This window comes from Rhynchophorus ferrugineus, unplaced genomic scaffold, assembly GCF_030347505.1.
Source record: "Rhynchophorus ferrugineus isolate W39M unplaced genomic scaffold, kcgeb_rfMv2 rfM5, whole genome shotgun sequence".
NCBI classification, from domain to species: Eukaryota; Metazoa; Arthropoda; class Insecta; order Coleoptera; family Curculionidae; genus Rhynchophorus; species Rhynchophorus ferrugineus.
Window position 1 is genome coordinate 19,440,198 of NW_027472584.1, and position 17,058 is coordinate 19,457,255.

Below are 17,058 nucleotides of genomic sequence, written 5' to 3' on the forward strand. Positions count from 1 at the left end.
TTATCTAATATTAGTGCATTTAGGTTCAGAAAAAAGTTAACCGTGATTTACTTAGTAAAACGCCTGTGTCAAATAATAAGTTGGCTTTTATTAAAAATGCTGAATGGCATTGTTCATAAAAAAGTAAGAAAACAATATTGGTAAATGGAATAATTATGTAACTGAAAGATCTCTCGATTTTCTGCAAGTAATTTGCATTAGAATTATTTTATCTTATAACACGTATTAGTATAGATTAATATAATTTAAGAACTAATTTATGATCAATAAAATCATATTTACAATAAGTTACTTCAATATAAACACCATATTGTACATATTTCGATAAAAAATGTTAGTGCTGTCAGAAATTATTGGTGTCAAAGATGACGTAACCGTGACGCCTTTTAAGGCAAAATTTTAATAATGACGAAGTAGAACGTACAAAATGCTAAAATGTCTATATGAATCTTGTAAAATATGTACTTTTAAATAAAATGATTGCTAATCGACAAAATATATTTAGCATCCATATCACTAATATTTTAGAAATCCTATCTAGCTATAAATAAAAACACACTTTGTCCAAAGATATCATTATGATGATATTATTACATATATATATATATATATATATATATATATATATATATATATACATACATATATATATATATATATATATATATATGTATATATACATAAATATAATATATATATATATATATATATATATATATATATATATATATATATATATATATATATATATATATATATATATACATAAATATAATATATATATATATATATATATATATGTCGAAACGAATATCGTATTTGTATTGTATTAACTTGTACTTTTATCGAATTTTCTATCTTTGTGTGTTCTATATTGATGTTTTCTTGATCGCAGTATCTTTTAATAATATTTGTTTTATTAATCAGAAACAATCACAGATTGTATTAATTAGAAAATATGTTATATGTTTAATGACTTTTGTATCAGTTGGACATTTAAAGATAATTGATTTCGTATTATCGACAGCTGATTAATACTTTTTTTTTGTACATACTTTACGTCCATGGCATACAAAAAAGCTACTAGTATTATTGATTATATACATACAAATCAAAACAGCATCTGCACATATTTCAATAGTCTAATCATATATTAGTTATTAAGGACATATAATATAATGAGTAATATATTTGACTCCAAAGAAGATTGCACATTAAAATGGTATCCCAAGCCATATCGCACACGAAAAAAAAAGAACTGACAACCATTGAGCTGTCTATATAAGTAAAAGTGGGTGTCATAGTGGTCAAAATTCCTAATATGAATATAATAAGCATAAAGATTTTGATCAATAACATCCAGACTAGTTGTTTATTAATAATTATCCCCCACTAAAATATTAACTAAAAATAGAAAGGTACTCAGATTTAAACTGAAATGAGAGTATGAATATGTGAATTATGTTGTTACTCGTGTATATATTATTGTTTTGTTTTCAAATTATAAATAGTGCAAAATAGCAGTGCAATTTTTATCAAAAATAAAATACTATTATATAGACAGATCGTTTAGAAAGTCAAGTAGGCGTAAAATAAAAAAGAAAGGTAGGTTTGAATACCTACGTCTACACATATTTTGGAAATAAATATGATATTGGACGCCAACTCTTCTCATCTATATATGGTCCCAGTGATTAATCAGATTACAAAAATATAAAATTCTTTAGTATCAAACTTTAGCAACAAAGTAATATTTGTCGTATTTTTTCTGTTATATGCGACGTCTTTGGAAGATCAAAACATAGAACAATTTATTTTACTTGAAACACCTTGAAAGCTTAGTTTGGCATGTGATATTGTTAAATAAAAAACTTAGAATGACCTTATAAATCAACTAGCAAATGAAAAACCTACATATGGAATAACTCAGTGACATTGATATTAAAATGGCAACAAATCGTTGACAGTATGTGTAAAACTGGGCAGTTATTTTGGAAAAAAAATACAGATGATGTAATGCGAAAAATTGTGCCAACTTAATTAGTACTTATGATTCAACAAAATTTTCGCTCCCCTTGTATCAGCTAAATATAATTAGGAACCACTGTTTTAGGTATTGAAAAAAATAACACTTTAGTAAAAAATAATAATTTATTAAATACAGTTTTAATACTAATGAAATTTACAAATAATATATATATATATATATATATATATATATATATATATATATATATATATATCAAATTATATTGTGTAATGTCACCCCAAAAAAGATAATGATAAAAAGTATACAGAAAATATATACAGAAATCGAAAACATCCTTCAGTACAAATATCGAATTTTTAAATAAATATGGAACAGTTTTCCTGTCATTCTAGTAGTATATTAAAAATAAATCTAATATAGTTAAAGCAAACATTTTTTTATTACATAGCTTTCATTCAACTGTACTAAAACGTACAGCTGCATTCACACTAGAATATATTAATACATAATTGTTAATTTGGTAAAGTATCATATAGAATATCCTTGATCGACTGTGACAAATTATCTGGAAACTTGATATCAAAATTTACAATTAGATCACCTCTACGTGAAGGTTCCTTCGGTAATGGCAATCCATATCCTTGTATACGTCTTGTCGTATTCGGTTTAATTATTTCATTTGTATAATGTAAAGGTATGGTTTTCTTTGACATTGTCGGAACTTCTATTGTACACCCACACAAGGCCTGAAACAAAAAAAAATAAATAAATATTGGTATTAAGACGGACAAAAAATTTATATAAAAAATCCTAAAATAGCTATGATATTATTTTTGGTGTCTGGCGTCACAGTAGGTCAAGTAAAGCTGGCTATAATTAGCACAATATTGAAATTCTAATTTTATAATCAAAACTGTGTGCAAAATTTTAAATAATTCAGGAAAGAAAACCATAAGTTATAAAACCTACCTGTTTGAGTGAGATTCTTGCTGTATACCTAATGTCACTACCTTCACGTTTGAATAATGGATGAGGCTTGTCTCTAATTATGAACACAATATCGGCTGGAATTTTATTTCTGCCTTGATCTCCTTCACGTTGGAATGTGATTTTTGTTCCAGCTTTCCATCCAGGTTTAACATTGATAGTCAATACTTTATCTTCTTTTTTAGTCGTTCCATCTGGTTGTAACACTTTTCTACTAATTTTCATCTTCTTCGTACAACCTTTGGTAATATCTTCAAGAGAAACATACAAATCATGTTCGATGGGGGGATCTTGGATTTTATCCTTTCTACTAGGACTTTGGAAATTAAATGAATGACTCCTAAAGGCACCGCCAGGCCCACCTCTTTGTGGCCCTCCACTGAGAGAAGCAAAAGGATCATCTACATCCATATCATCATCATGCATGCCAAACATTCTGCCATTAGATCCAAAGTCAAAAAAGGCTGAGAATGGAGTTGAATTTCCGAAGAATTGTGCAAATGTCGCTCTTGGATCTCCATGGTATGTATAAGAGAAGGATCCTGGGCCTCCCGATCCACCACCTGTACTTGCCCCTCCTTTTAGACCCTCTTCTCCAAACTGATCGTAAATATCGCGCTTTTTCTTGTCGGATAACACTTCATAGGCTTCAGCAACTTCTTTAAATTTTTCCTCTGCTCCAGGTGCTTTATTCTTGTCTGGATGATACTTGAGGGCTAATTTTCGGTATGCCTTTTTGATATCATCATCGCTAGAACCTTTAGCAATTCCTAATATTTTGTAATAATCCTTTCCCATATTTAAAGTACGTTAGCACACAACAAATGCCACACAATCACTATAGTCACAAGAAACACTTGGCTGATAACGTACTCTCAATACCAAACTGTAAAACACACTCCCATTGACGCGCGTCCGCTTATATCTAAAGGTTATATATCTATAAGAATACTCACGACTGTTCCGGAATGTACTAGATGCTCATTAGCGGAACGTCGGTATGGTTCACAAAATTATATATTCAGATAATAATATGATTGATATTTTTCATATTTTATTAACAAACTAGAAACATTTGCTGTTAAATATGTCGATTTAATAATAAATATATCAAAAATAGACCTTTTACTGTAAAATAATCACCAGAAATGATATATAAAAAATAGTCAAAAAATCTCTCTGTTACACCTTTGACTAAAAATGTACGTACGTCGACAACTGCGCAAAGCAAAAAGTTTATTTAGGAAAAGCGGGAAATTCAAATTATTGAATGTTGATATCGTATGGTTAATAAAATGACTTAAGAAAAATATGTTGATTTTTACTGATATATATTGATTTTACTAATGCGGTTCAATATATTGTTCTATTTCTGGAAATTCATATCTAAATGTTAAAGAGCCATTAGAAAGAAAGCAAATATTATATAGTTTAACTATTATTGTCTATATTATTAACTAGTTTAAGACAAAATAGTCTTTAAAGTCAATACAAAACCACGTGACATATAAAGTTGTTTCCAAAACAAAAGATGACTTCACTCATATTGATGTTTGACAGTTCTCAACTGGCATAACTGAGTGACAGTTGTGGTGAAAACAGCTCAGATTTGTTTTATATACAATGTTGTATAATACCGCTTTCGTTATCTTCTGATAGTAAGAATCGTCATATTATACTTTCAGGCTCAGGTTAATTATAATACTTTAAAGAATAATATTTTCAGTTGCCATCTTTCCAAAAACTACTTTTTCAAATGTTGTTAAATTGTGTGGTTTTCTCGTCTCATCTTACTCCAAGGGTTTTAAATAAGAAATAAAGCAATATTTGGATATATTATTTATAAATCTTCAATAATGTTATCAGAAACTCCAAAAGAATTTAAATGGTATCTCAAACATTGCTATAGTATAAAAAGAATTCTTGAAGAGACCAAGCTGTATTTAAAAGATATCAACTGTGCTCTTAAATTGGGAAGTAAGTATAATTAATACCATATTTTTTAAAATATTTGTTATAGTATTTGTTCTTATTTAAGAAAATATAACCGAACAAGTGTTTACACAAGGTTTAGATCAACTTGCTGTAAGAGTTGATAGAGAACCAACTTTATTAATTCTTGGACAAACATGTCATGCAAGAGCTTTATTGGTAAATCTATTACTTGGTCAGAATATCCTTCCTCTAAACAGTTCACAATGGAGACATGTAAGTTTTTAGGCATTATGTATATTTTAGAAATAATTATTTTCTGTAGGTTACTTTTAAGTATGGCCCTGTTAAAAGCATCCATTTAACACTTGGGTCTGAAATAGAAATTGTTGAGCACCTAAAAGCACATGAACGTATTTGGGACAGCATACCTGAAGAAGATTTGAGGAGGAAAGACGATGAAAATTTATTAGATCACTGTCCCTCTCTAGAGGTTGTTTTGAAACATAATTTTCTAAAAGAAAATGTAAAAATTATGGTCTTTCCTGATTGTCTATCAGATCAACTACAAGACTTATTGAATAAAACTTTAGAAAATATTTTACCAGTGGTAATATATGCTGTTTCTGAAACTACTTTAAGTGATATGGTAAGTTTTAGATTATGTAAAACATAAACATACATATAATTATTTACAGAATATTCAAGAAATAAGGAAACTGAAGGATATACTGAAGACCCCTTTTTTATTTGTAAGTTTAACAACCAGTTCTAGTATACACACTGTCGTTTCATCCACAAGTACTGAGTCTTTAACGGAATCGGAAAGACATGTAGTTGAAAGCTACAGTGAAGCGTGTAATATTAAGTTACGTTTTTTAAGAGATCAGTTAACTAGATTGGGTAAGTATTATGTCATTAATTTATTATTTTAAGATCATTTATAATTAAATTTTTTTGAAGGTTATATTAATAGTGAGTCAGATTCTGAATCTTCTGGGAAAACTCGTTTATCAAGAAGAAAGTCATTCTGCTTGGACTGTACCATTGATAATGATTTTATAAGTGATAATTTAATTAATAGTAGGTTTAATTTATTTGTTCGAATTGTTTTAAAATCGACAGTCTTAAAAATGGCTGGAACATTAAGTCAAGTAAGTAATATTAATAAAATATAATAATAATTTAGTGTTACAGACATTTATTTTAGATTCATAATAATTATTTAAGAAAATTTATATTATGTGCTTTTGATATGGCCAGAGAAATACAAATAACACCAAAAAGATTGTTATATGCCCAAAATATTGAATATACATTGTATAAAACTTTAATGAAAATAGCATGTGAGCAACAAGAGGAAATTACTAGTATTATACAGAGAACATTATTCGAAATGAAATCAAATGTTGCTGAAGTTTTAGAAGGATATAATGCTCCAAGTTAGTGCAAAATAATTTAAACAATTATTTCAAAATATACATATATTATTCTAGATTCTACACAAACATCGCTAAAGGTCATGACATTAGAAATACAACAACTCGTTTTAAAAAAGTTAAGCATGTCTGTGGCAAACCAAATAGTTCAGTCGGTGGGGTGTCTACAAGAGAGCTTTATTGGAACATTAAAAAGATGTTTGCAAAGCTTGGAAAAAAGCTGTCATGATTCAGAAGGCAATCTTTCCGCATCAGATGCTGTCAAGCAAATTATATCAGCAGCTTATAATGTGGAATTAAAATCTCCAAACTCATTCTCAGTTGTTCATACATTTATGGACAGACTAAGAGCGTTATTAAGTAATTTTACTTCTCCGTGGTCATCTAATTCTCAAATTCATTGCAGTTTACAGTGGCAACTTCAGATAGCCACTAATATGATTGATTCCTTAAGTGCTTCAAAACTATCAAAAACAATTTTAATACAGGTATTTGCTCGAATATATATAATACAATATATGTTTAATTTTTGTATATATTTTTTTGAAGTTTCAAGAACATGTAAAGTCATCACATGAGTCATTTCAGTCAGCAATCAGAAGTTTGGAAAATCAGTTGTCAGGTCGTCTGGAACAAACAGAAGAACAACGCATTGCAATTAGGAAAAAGCACGCCCCACGATTTGCAAGACTTGCGTTAGAAAGTACATCACTTTGTGACTTGATTAGATGGGGAATGCCGAAGCAAATTAGAGAAATCGGAAGAGGACAGTATGGTGTTGTATCTTCTTGTGAACCATGGAGTAATATAAATCCCTGTGCTTTTAAGTCGGTTGTTCCCCCTGACGATAGACACTGGAATGATCTTGCTATGGAATTTTATTATACCAGGTAAGTTTATCCGCTACGTAAACTAGAGAATTATCTGGATTCAAAAATAAACCTAGTGTAAACAACGGATGTAATTGTTAAAGTATTTTATCGATCATAACCCTGCGATATTATTTTTCTGGTTCATCTTATTACAATAACGTCAATGACCCTATCTTCTGCTTGATATTTCTGATAAATAGTTGTTTACTTGTTAATGTTGAATTAAGTTTCTTTCACGTTTTAAAAAGATATATATTTGATATTCTATCTTATTGATAATTCTTAATTGCCACATATATTGCTTTAATTACTGTATTAATTATAATATTTATAGAACTATATTAGAACATCCGAGAATTGTTAAATTACGGGGATCTGTAATAGACTACAGTTATGGTGGAGGCAACTCTCCAGCAGTCTTACTTTTAATGGAGAGGATGACAAGAGATTTATATTGTGGTTTGAGAGGGGGTCTATCTTGGACCACCCGCTTGCGTATAGCAATTGATGTTATTGAAGGAATTAGATACTTACATTCCCAAGGGCTGGTTCACAGAGATATTAAACTTAAGAATGTTTTGGTAAGCATTCATAAACAATCTATGCATTTTTATTTCTATATATAAGGTATACAAGTAAGATTTGGGGTATACTACAAAAGATTACGTAATTGGTATTATATGGCATCATACGCATCAAGTATCATAATTTTATAGTAGAGTCATAATTTTGTGTAATTTATCTTGAGTATAAAAACATACTCTCTTTGTGTGAAAAAACACAATTTGCGGGAAGCACTGCTGCTGTTTGAACCAAATACAAGAGCTGAAAAGTCCCGGGCCTAACACATAGATGAGGCTAGAGTTTTATTGCATTCACCGCTTTTTCAGTTATTACTAACCTTCAAAAGACGCCAAAGGTGGGTGCCGCGTTTGCTTACTGTTGATCAAAAACAAGAACGTGTTGATGAGCAGTTCTGAGCAGTGTTTGGCCATGTGTAAATGTAACAAACCAGAATGTTTACGTCAATATGTGACAATGGATGAAATGCGTCCATCACTTCACTCCGGAATCAAAAAGGTCGATATGTGAGTGGGCAGCAACTAGTGACAGGCTTATTTTGAGGCGAAAGATAAATCGTTCTACAAAAGTGGTATTGAAATGTTAGAGCGGCCCTGGAATGATTATGTGGCTCTTGATTACAGAGATTACATTGATGAATATAGCTAATTTTGAACAAAAACGAATTTTTTTTCTTACGCCCGAGACTTTTCTGCCCATGTATTATTTTTTTAGCAAAAATGCGAAAGTATACCAGAAAATCAACAAAAACTCACTGAAACCTTGAGAGTAACTCAACAAAACTCCAAAGCTATACTTGCCTTGTAGATATGGTGCAAAAACAAATAACTGGGTTTCGTACGAACTCAAACCAAGAAATATCGAAAGGTTTTTTGCATTGTGATTTGCTCTGGTTGAAATGAAGGCTTGAAATACTGAACTTCGCAGTCATGTCAGTCCATTCTGTTGCTGCAGCAGCTCGATAAGGCTATTTAAGGGCATTTGAAGCAACTTTCTAAGATCGGATTTAAACCTTTAAAACACTTCAACGTCTTGGCATGTTTCTCTTTTTTTTCTGTTCAAGTATTATAGGGAAATGATAATTTTTTTATTTTACAATATCATTTCGGATGGATATTCGGTTTTGGATATCTCTCCTTGTAAATCTGTGTTGGGTGGATTGCTTGAAATACTGAACTTCGCAGTCATATTAGTCCATTCTGTTACTGCAGCAGCTCGATAAGGCTATTTAAGGAATTGAAGTAACTTTCTAAGGTCCAATTTAAACTTTTAAAACACTTCAATGTCTTGGCATATTTCTCTTTTTATGTTCAAGAATTATAGGGAAATGATAATTTTTTTATTTTACAATATCATTTCGTTTTAAATATCTCTCCTTGCAAATCTGTGTTAGGTGCATTTAAACATTTCTAAATCCTTATACCGCTTATACAGTATTAAAGTCCTAAAGTTATTAAAAATCCTTCGAAACTTAATTGTATACCCTATTAATAGTAATCTTACAATACAACAGTAATTGTTACTTTTTAGTTAGACAATGAAGATCGCGCTAAATTAACCGATTTTGGTTTCTGCATACCAGAAGCAATGATGTCTGGAAGTATAGTTGGTACTCCGGTACATATGGCACCAGAATTGTTAAGCGGTCGATACGATTCAAGCGTTGACGTCTACGCTTTTGGAATACTGTTTTGGTACATCTGCGCCGGTCAAGTAAAATTACCGACACGTTTTGATCAGTTCCAAAATAAAGAACAATTATGGAATAGTGTCAGAAAAGGTTTGTTAAGTTATTGTATGCTTAAATTTGTATTTTAATACAGAATTTATAGGTGTGAGGCCTGAATGTTTAACACATTTCACTAAAGATTGTTGGAATCTCATGGAACAATGTTGGTCTGCAGAACCCTGTGAAAGGCCACTTTTAGGATATGTACAGCCCCAACTCGAACATATTTATGAAAATGCTATTATCTACGAAAATCAAGGTCAGTACTTTTTACATAGTGTGGAATTACAAAAACGTAACCACCAAAACCTAAGTAGGTTACAATGAAATTGAAATAATTAGTAGACTCAAAACATAATGTTACTGTTTTCAGTCAGTACAAATTCTATCGACACTTTTAAAGTATGAGAAAGATCTTTATTTTTTCCAGTGCTTTAAACGACTATTTTACTTCCATCGAGATGCAGGTAGTTGATGTTGAAATGATTTGTAATTCACTTTCTACCGTGTGATCGTGTAATGCTGGCATTTTAGCTACGCATACATTGAAGGTAAATCTTTATTATGATTGTCCAAAATTAATTTGTAGTCATTATTGGCTTTCTTTTTCATATTTGCTTTGGGGGAATGTTAAGGAACTTGAACTTCATTAAAAACTATCTTAAATTAAAATGAAACATTATAGATGCCAAAAGATAGTTTAAATTTGTTTCCATCCCAAACTCCAATAGACTTTAAAAAAGACTAAATTTATACAGATAAAGTGATATATTATTTATACCAAAAAGTGTAAAATAACTTTTTGTTGGTGGCGTTTTTGTGGGACATTACAATATTTCCATGATGAGTATGAATTTTTGGAGTTAATATAATTCTCTATTGTATATAATTTATTATTTCAGATTCCTAATCAAAGGAGGTTATATACTCTTACTATAAATAGTTATTAAATTAAAATAAATATTTATTGTTATTTTAAATATATATTTCTTCGTGTTAAATTAGTTCTATGTTTAGTCGTTACTTATTTATAACATTCATAACTAGAATACCGAAATAAGAAGTAATTTATTTTCTTATAAACGCATACGCTTTACTCGTCATATATTAACATTAAATTGATTTTACTTAGATCGTGGATTTAATGGCACCAGAATATTACCAAAACACATCCGGTACTGATCAGTGATTGATTTTGAGGACAAGTTAAATCTCCACCTATAATCAAATCCTAATTATTTAAAAAAATGTTGTGTTAGTTTATAGATTTATTTTACCAATAGAAATTTTATACTGTTATTTTCAATAAATACTTCTATAAAATCATAAAATTTAGTTTTAATTAGTTTATTATAGTTAACTTGCACCACAAGTAATACATAATCCAAATCTTCTAAACTAGGGTTTATTTTAACTAGACCTTATTCCTAACGAGAGCTTACTAGTGTTGAAAGATATTGCTCTTGCTGGTAAATCAATACCAAATAAGATCACTGATTTATATATCTATATTTGTCATGATCAGTGTTTCTTGTCGGTAACCGTATAAGAAACGAAGAATGAAACCAGATATGCATTTATAGTTTGTATAAAAATTACTTTTTCTTTATTTTTACTATCTTCTGACTGCATTATACGAATGAAAAATTAGTTAATTAGTGTTTTCTCTCATTATGATATTATAGCGAGGTTATTATTGCCTTTTCCTGTAGCAATGCACGGGCGCAACAAATGTAAATCATAGAAAAGTTACTTTTCATCGCTGGCTGCATAAAAGTCGATATGAAGATTACTTGTAAATTTTACAAACTCGACGACGACTATCGTGATTTAAACGTTATCGCAACAGACATCCGGTCTTACACAATCTGGGCGTGACTGCAATGGTTTTTCCTTGCATGATTTTGCATTTTGTTAATGATCAATCCCAAATATAAATTAACGCCCATTCCAGGACGGAATTGGTGCTCGCAACTATTATCTATCTAGAAGATCCATTCCTTGTCTTGGTGACTTTTCGCAAATGAAAAAATTTGTGAACCATCATTTAAGCGGCAAGTCAATCGAATTCAGTATCTGCACACAGCAGAAGCTAGGTTATCCCATGCCCTTCAGATTCCCGCATATTTTGTATTATCGATATTTTATTAAAACCCGATTCTACAGTTTAATTTTTAATTAGAATATCAGGTATCTTAATATAACTTATATTAATAGAAGTAAATAAACAATTAGATCATCAAATAATTCACATTAAATGATGAATCCGTTAAAATATGTAATAAAACAATGACACTTTTACATTAAATGTAATTTATTTAAGAATATAACATTATCAAGTCAAATAATAAAAAATATATATATGAAATTATAATTAGGAAACTAAGGGATATGTATTTGTTGATCGTTAACTTACATGTATCTTACTAGCATATCAGTCTCAATATTAACAGACTAAAATAATAACATATAAACGAATAAGAAAATATCAATTATTGATATTTCTATTAAAACAATATTTTAGGAATGCATTCCATAGACCCTATTTGGAACTAAAGGGTTAGAAAAATATATTTAATGCACTTAAATTTGCATTATTTCTTTTTTTTAATGAGATCTAAATTTAAACTTAAATCAAGTACTAGTATAGATTTTTTTAATATATCAAATAACACAGAAAAATCACATTTATAATAAACGCTTTAAAGTAAATATCCTACATCCAAAATCTGCCATACATAGGAAAAGTGAATTTTTTATCAATTCGGATATAAAATCTTACTTTGTCGACATAAATCTTATCTTTAAATTTATATTCTCTATTGGATACAATAGTTATATTGTATAGTTATTGTTATTCATATTTGTATGCCTTATGAATACTGATAAACTATATATGGACATTTTTTGAAGTAGGCTATATGAATATCCAAGGAGTCTTGGACTAATTAGATGCCATTTTATAAATGACAAGTATTCATCTTTTTTCTTATAAATTGTAATGCCCGATTCTTTTTATAGTATGCCATTACCATTTTTCTTCTAGACTTATTTCCTGTTTTATACAAGGAAACAAAATCATATTTTCTTGAATGCTTTTTGTTTCTTTTTCGAGAAAAAATTATTTGAGGTATATCAGTTTCTACTTCCGATGTGTTTTCAACTAGCTTTCCTTGTTTTTTCTTAAAATGAATGGTTTTTCTGCAATACTTACACATATCTCGATAATTTATTTCTTCTCTGACATCGTACGAGTCAAATCGAACAGTAATCTGAGAGTGAAGTGCTATTAAACTTGTTAATAAAAAGGTTTAACACTTACCACTCCGGAAATTAAAATTTCCAAAATTGTGGCTTGATAATACAAACCATTTCCCTTCCATTTGGCTAAGATAGTCTCACCAACTTTCCATTTTCCTAATTCTTCTTCTCTCTTTATGAAGTCTTGAACAGCTTGTAAAGACTCTTCCAGTGGTATTTCAAAATCTTTATCATCATAAAAACTAGATCTATTGGAGGGCAGTGGCTTAAGTCTTGGTTTGGGTGGTGGATATGGTTTGTACTCTGGCAAATTGTAATTATGTGTTGTCGAATCAGCTTCTGCCAAATTTACTTTACATTGACGATCGCCAATGTTTGAAATATACTCAGTATGAGGCCTGTATTTCTGGGTCTTGATATTTGTACACTTTGTAGGTTTAGAGCATTCATTAGGGCTCACTTTTAAATTCAGTGAGGCTCTTAAGCGAGGTACCGGACATCGCAATTTTTCGCTTTCGTTAGGTACTATGCAATTCTGCTGATTTTCTATTTGCAATGGGTTACTAGTTTTAACTGATTCAGACGGTTTATCTGAACTTTGCGATTCTGGCATTTTTGTTTCACTTTCTGATTTTGGCAAAGTTTCATCGGGTGTCGTACGTCTCGGTTGGTTCAACCTCACAACCACTCGATACCTCATTATTATTTTATAACAATTTGTATCTTTATACTAAAACCTGTTGACACCAGCAAATATTTTTTGGACTAAGTATCTTAGGTTATGTTACAACAGCGTAGCCAAAATAAAATAATTTAGTAATACAATTTTTTGACAGATAACAACATTGGATTATATTATTTAAAATTGTTCTTGTATTTTATTTCAATTTTAATTCGTTGATATATAAACAATAAATATAAGTAATTTTAATTATACCTTCTATATATTTAAATAAATGTTTACAAGTTTTAGTTACTTTGTTGGTGTATCTATCTTTGTTTGATGAATTAAAAATTAAGAAGAGAAAACATATTTTGAAGCGATAGCTAAAGATTCAAAAGTCCCTAGAAATACTGAAATATCAGTCTTATAGTTTATACAGGTTTTTAATTAATAATGTAAAGAAATGTATGGAATGCCTTATTGTAAGTTAGTGTAGCACTAAATTAGTGTTAATTAGTGGTTTTGTTATTTAATATAAACTTTTTTAGGTTGATATTTAATTTAAAACCCCACCCTTATTTTGCCATACTTATTAAGATCTCTGAGATGAGATTGAGACGGGGATAAGTGATCTACAATGGCTATAACTGGAACTGAGAACAAGGGTCCTTGTTTTTGGTGTTTGAAGGCTGTTAAGTGGATACCTGTGTTGTTTCTTGTTACGGTTGTAGTCTGGTCGTATTATGCCTACGTGATCCAGCTATGTTTAAGTATGAACTTTTGAAGATATACAACTTGCAACAGTCCTTTTGTTATGGAATCCTTTTGAATTATATGTTTTGTTTTAGTTACTGTTGAAAGTACTATAGGCCAAGTATTGTACCTTATTTTTTATCACTTCTTTTTCTTCATGTTTTGTTGGTCTTATGTGCAAACAATTTTTACAGATATAGGAAGAGTACCCAACAATGTAAGTAAATTTATTTGATGTATGGCTGCGATATATTATAAAAACCTTTTCTAGTTTAAAATAACTGACTTAGATTTTGAGACCTATTTGCACCACAGGGATTCACATGATATGCAAAACAGAGTATTAGATAACTGTGCAAAGAATTTACCTATAACTAATGTAACAATTGGTGGAAGTGTTAGGTTTTGTGACAAATGTAAAACAGTTAAACCAGATAGGACACACCATTGTTCTGTTTGTGGTGAATGTGTTTTAAAAATGGACCATCACTGTCCCTGGATAAATAATTGTGTTTGCTTTACGAATTACAAGTTCTTTGTATTATTTTTGGGATATGCTTTAATTTATTGTTTATATATATGTTTGACATCTTTTCCCTACTTTATAGCTTTCTGGATGGTAATGTTTTAAATCTTAATATACTACTTTTAATCCAACTTTATGAATATTTTTTAGGGAGATTTACAAGGTATGGGACGTTTCCATATTTTATTCTTGTTTTTTATTGCCATCATGTTTGGAGTAAGTTTGATGTCACTCTTTGGATATCATTGTTACTTGGTTTTAGAAAATAGAACAACTTTAGGTAAGTTGTCCTTAATTTTCCACTAAATTCCAAGCCTATTTTTTTTCATTTTGTTAGAGGCATTCAGGCCACCAAGTTTTCGTGGGGTAGGTGCTGATAAGTATGGCTTCCATTTAGGACGATACAGAAATTTTATAGAAGTTTTTGGGGAAGATCCAAAATTGTGGTTTATTCCTGTCAGCACAAGGTATTTGTTATTAATAATTGTCCTCTCTCAAAACTACAATAGTTCAACCATAAGTTGGGTCAGTTAACTTAGTTTGTTAATTTAAGCCTAAGAATGTTTAAATAGTGAAAATTGATAAAAGGAAATTCAAATAATACAGCAGCTTAGAAATGTATTGAATAATTTTTTAATTGAATAAAACACTTTTGTAGTTTGGGTGACGGTATTCAATACCCTATACATTCAAGGCATCAACAGAGTTCGTACCGTTCTATGGACAACATACAAAACAGGTTAGACCACATACGTTTGCATATTGATCTATAGTTATTTGATATAACCCACTAACAAATTTAAATAAATTGACACATTTTTATTATCAAAAATATACTAACTTTATAATGTGTTGATAGTAGTTTGATAGACTGAAGCTGATAAAAAAAATTAATTAAAAATTAAGTAGTTTATCATCAACGTGTTTGCGGTAAACAGGAGTCTGATTCTTATATTACAAGACCGTTTAATTATTATATTCCTATTTCAATAATTGTATATTTACTGAATTTTCCCAGAATAATTTCATTTCATCATAGAAACTATGTTCTACCTCTTTCACTGGAATAAAATAACATTATCATAGTTATCAGTCTATCAAAAACAAAATTAATGTATATATATATACAGTAATACTCTATAAATTTAGAGTGGTTTGAACATTTTGAGTGGATTTCGTTTTTGTTATTTTAGCACCTCAAATTTGCATTGTTTACACATTTCTGGGAAAGTGGCGATTAGCAATTTTTTCAATCAATTTTAAATTTTTTTATCAATCGCTTAAAAACCATTTTTTTTATTATAAAACATTTTTTAGACACTAATATTTACAAATATTTCCTTAATTGAATTAATAGAGAGAAGATAAGCACTTAAGTAGGTATTGGGTAAATGTTAAGTAGTGCATGAGATTCATTGCCGTTTAAATCTCAAATAATAGAGGATTTTTTCCTAAGCAGCCGCCGTGACCTTGAAACAGAGACAAGCAAACTGAATCCCGATGAAACAGAAATAGTTATACATTAATTAAAAACCTTTATAGTACTTAAAAACATATTGTTAATTTTTGTAATAAAAGTTTTACATTTAAGTACATTTTTTGTTTATGATTTGTTTATCCTTGTGTTTAAATTAACAACATTAAGTTGCTTGAACCCAACTGCGCTGATGTAATAATATTAATATTGAGTTGAATTATTATTAAGACCCTTCTTACGGACCTTATGAAGTACTTTGCAATCTGCCTGCATTCTAAAAATAAATTAAGTAAACATATGTAGTGAAAAGGTAAATTAAAGAAATTGTTGGGCGTACTGCTTTATTAACTCAGTTGATGCTGAAAAAGCTGAGAAGCCTAGTAGGTTTGAGTCGTATAATAAAATTATTAAGCGCTTTTTCATTAACAGTTTGGGAGATGGAATATCATTTCCTCAAAGACATATGGATGAAGACCAAGAAGGTTTACTACGTGAACATCCATTTGAAGAAGAGGAAAGTTTTAGATATCCCTAACTATTGTGATTTTGTAGTTAATGTAAGATTAGTATAGGTAAATGTAAAGGTAAAAAGCAGATTTTATATTTCATATACATACCAACTTTACTTTATAATGAAATGTATCATTTTAATGTTTGTTGATTCTTGAAAAAGTCTAGTCAATAATTCAAAATATTATAGCAGCAAAAACTTTTACTGTCTCGCTTCAAAAGGAGTTAAGCTTTTTAATTCTACAGTTTTATTTAATAAATCGACGTACAATCGAGTACAAATTATTGAAACATTAATTTTATTTTTATAGATAAAAATAAACATATACAATCCAG

The 17,058-nt window shown here is 29.5% G+C and overlaps 4 protein-coding genes across 10 annotated transcripts; 2 read left to right on the plus strand and 2 right to left on the minus strand.

Annotated features, from left to right (window-relative positions):
* Window positions 1–2,132: 2,132 nt before the first annotated feature.
* LOC143197241 (dnaJ protein homolog 1) lies at window positions 2,133–3,918 on the minus strand. Its single transcript, XM_076405500.1, has 2 exons — window positions 2,960–3,918; window positions 2,133–2,736 (listed from the first exon to the last, which is right to left on the minus strand). Exons 1-2 carry the CDS (start codon window positions 3,773–3,775, stop codon window positions 2,503–2,505), a joined length of 1,050 nt encoding a protein of 349 aa, XP_076261615.1. The 5' UTR covers window positions 3,776–3,918; the 3' UTR covers window positions 2,133–2,502.
* A 587-nt stretch (window positions 3,919–4,505) lies between these two features.
* On the plus strand, window positions 4,506–10,862 carry LOC143197239 (dual serine/threonine and tyrosine protein kinase). Of its 4 annotated transcripts, XR_013005962.1 has the most exons (14): window positions 4,506–4,635; window positions 4,704–4,954; window positions 5,016–5,185; window positions 5,235–5,558; window positions 5,608–5,812; window positions 5,873–6,063; window positions 6,120–6,351; window positions 6,406–6,836; window positions 6,898–7,238; window positions 7,555–7,801; window positions 9,333–9,582; window positions 9,635–9,790; window positions 9,962–10,082; window positions 10,664–10,862. XR_013005962.1 is itself a non-coding variant. In XM_076405490.1 (13 exons), the coding sequence occupies exons 2-13, from the start codon at window positions 4,834–4,836 to the stop codon at window positions 10,439–10,441; spliced, it is 2,676 nt and encodes an 891-aa protein (XP_076261605.1). In that variant the 5' UTR covers window positions 4,506–4,635; window positions 4,704–4,833; the 3' UTR covers window positions 10,442–10,862. The 4 variants fall into 4 exon arrangements, 3 of the variants coding, with proteins under 3 accessions (XP_076261605.1, XP_076261603.1, XP_076261604.1); XM_076405490.1 differs by lacking the exon at window positions 9,962–10,082 and having other exon boundaries at window positions 10,434–10,862; XM_076405488.1 differs by lacking the exon at window positions 9,962–10,082.
* Window positions 10,863–11,827: 965 nt separating this feature from the next.
* LOC143197243 (uncharacterized) lies at window positions 11,828–13,579 on the minus strand. The gene is made up of 2 exons (XM_076405506.1): window positions 12,854–13,579; window positions 11,828–12,803 (listed from the first exon to the last, which is right to left on the minus strand). Exons 1-2 carry the CDS (start codon window positions 13,490–13,492, stop codon window positions 12,492–12,494), a joined length of 951 nt encoding a protein of 316 aa, XP_076261621.1. The 5' UTR covers window positions 13,493–13,579; the 3' UTR covers window positions 11,828–12,491.
* Window positions 13,580–13,801: 222 nt separating this feature from the next.
* LOC143197242 (palmitoyltransferase ZDHHC15B) lies at window positions 13,802–17,056 on the plus strand. 4 transcript variants are annotated; one of them, XM_076405505.1, is made up of 8 exons: window positions 13,802–13,938; window positions 14,005–14,226; window positions 14,305–14,426; window positions 14,481–14,828; window positions 14,886–15,015; window positions 15,073–15,202; window positions 15,394–15,474; window positions 16,093–16,330. In XM_076405505.1, the coding sequence occupies exons 2-8, from the start codon at window positions 14,094–14,096 to the stop codon at window positions 16,109–16,111; spliced, it is 963 nt and encodes a 320-aa protein (XP_076261620.1). In that variant the 5' UTR covers window positions 13,802–13,938; window positions 14,005–14,093; the 3' UTR covers window positions 16,112–16,330. The 4 variants fall into 4 exon arrangements, with proteins under 4 accessions (XP_076261620.1, XP_076261616.1, XP_076261618.1 ...); XM_076405501.1 differs by having other exon boundaries at window positions 16,192–16,330; XM_076405503.1 differs by having other exon boundaries at window positions 16,195–16,330.
* The last annotated feature ends 2 nt before the right edge of the window (window positions 17,057–17,058 follow it).

Excerpts from the sequence above, each read along its gene's own strand:
- LOC143197239 (XM_076405488.1), top strand. The coding sequence starts at position 4,834 with ATGTTATCAGAAACTCCAAAAGAATTTAAATGGTATCTCAAACATTGC. Across the intron at positions 5,186-5,234 it reads ACAGTTCACAATGGAGACAT|GTTACTTTTAAGTATGGCCC; the intron begins GTAAGTTTTTAG and ends TATTTTCTGTAG. Across the intron at positions 6,064-6,119 it reads TGGCTGGAACATTAAGTCAA|ATTCATAATAATTATTTAAG; the intron begins GTAAGTAATATT and ends CATTTATTTTAG.
- LOC143197242 (XM_076405501.1), top strand. The coding sequence starts at position 14,094 with ATGGCTATAACTGGAACTGAGAACAAGGGTCCTTGTTTTTGGTGTTTG. Across the intron at positions 14,427-14,480 it reads TAGGAAGAGTACCCAACAAT|TTTAAAATAACTGACTTAGA; the intron begins GTAAGTAAATTT and ends AACCTTTTCTAG. Across the intron at positions 15,475-16,191 it reads ATGGACAACATACAAAACAG|CAGCCGCCGTGACCTTGAAA; the intron begins GTTAGACCACAT and ends TTTTTTCCTAAG.
- LOC143197243 (XM_076405506.1), bottom strand. The coding sequence starts at position 13,492 with ATGAGGTATCGAGTGGTTGTGAGGTTGAACCAACCGAGACGTACGACA. Across the intron at positions 12,804-12,853 it reads AAATTTTAATTTCCGGAGTG|ATTACTGTTCGATTTGACTC; the intron begins GTAAGTGTTAAA and ends CTTCACTCTCAG.
- LOC143197241 (XM_076405500.1), bottom strand. The coding sequence starts at position 3,775 with ATGGGAAAGGATTATTACAAAATATTAGGAATTGCTAAAGGTTCTAGC. Across the intron at positions 2,737-2,959 it reads CAAGAATCTCACTCAAACAG|GCCTTGTGTGGGTGTACAAT; the intron begins GTAGGTTTTATA and ends TTTTTGTTTCAG.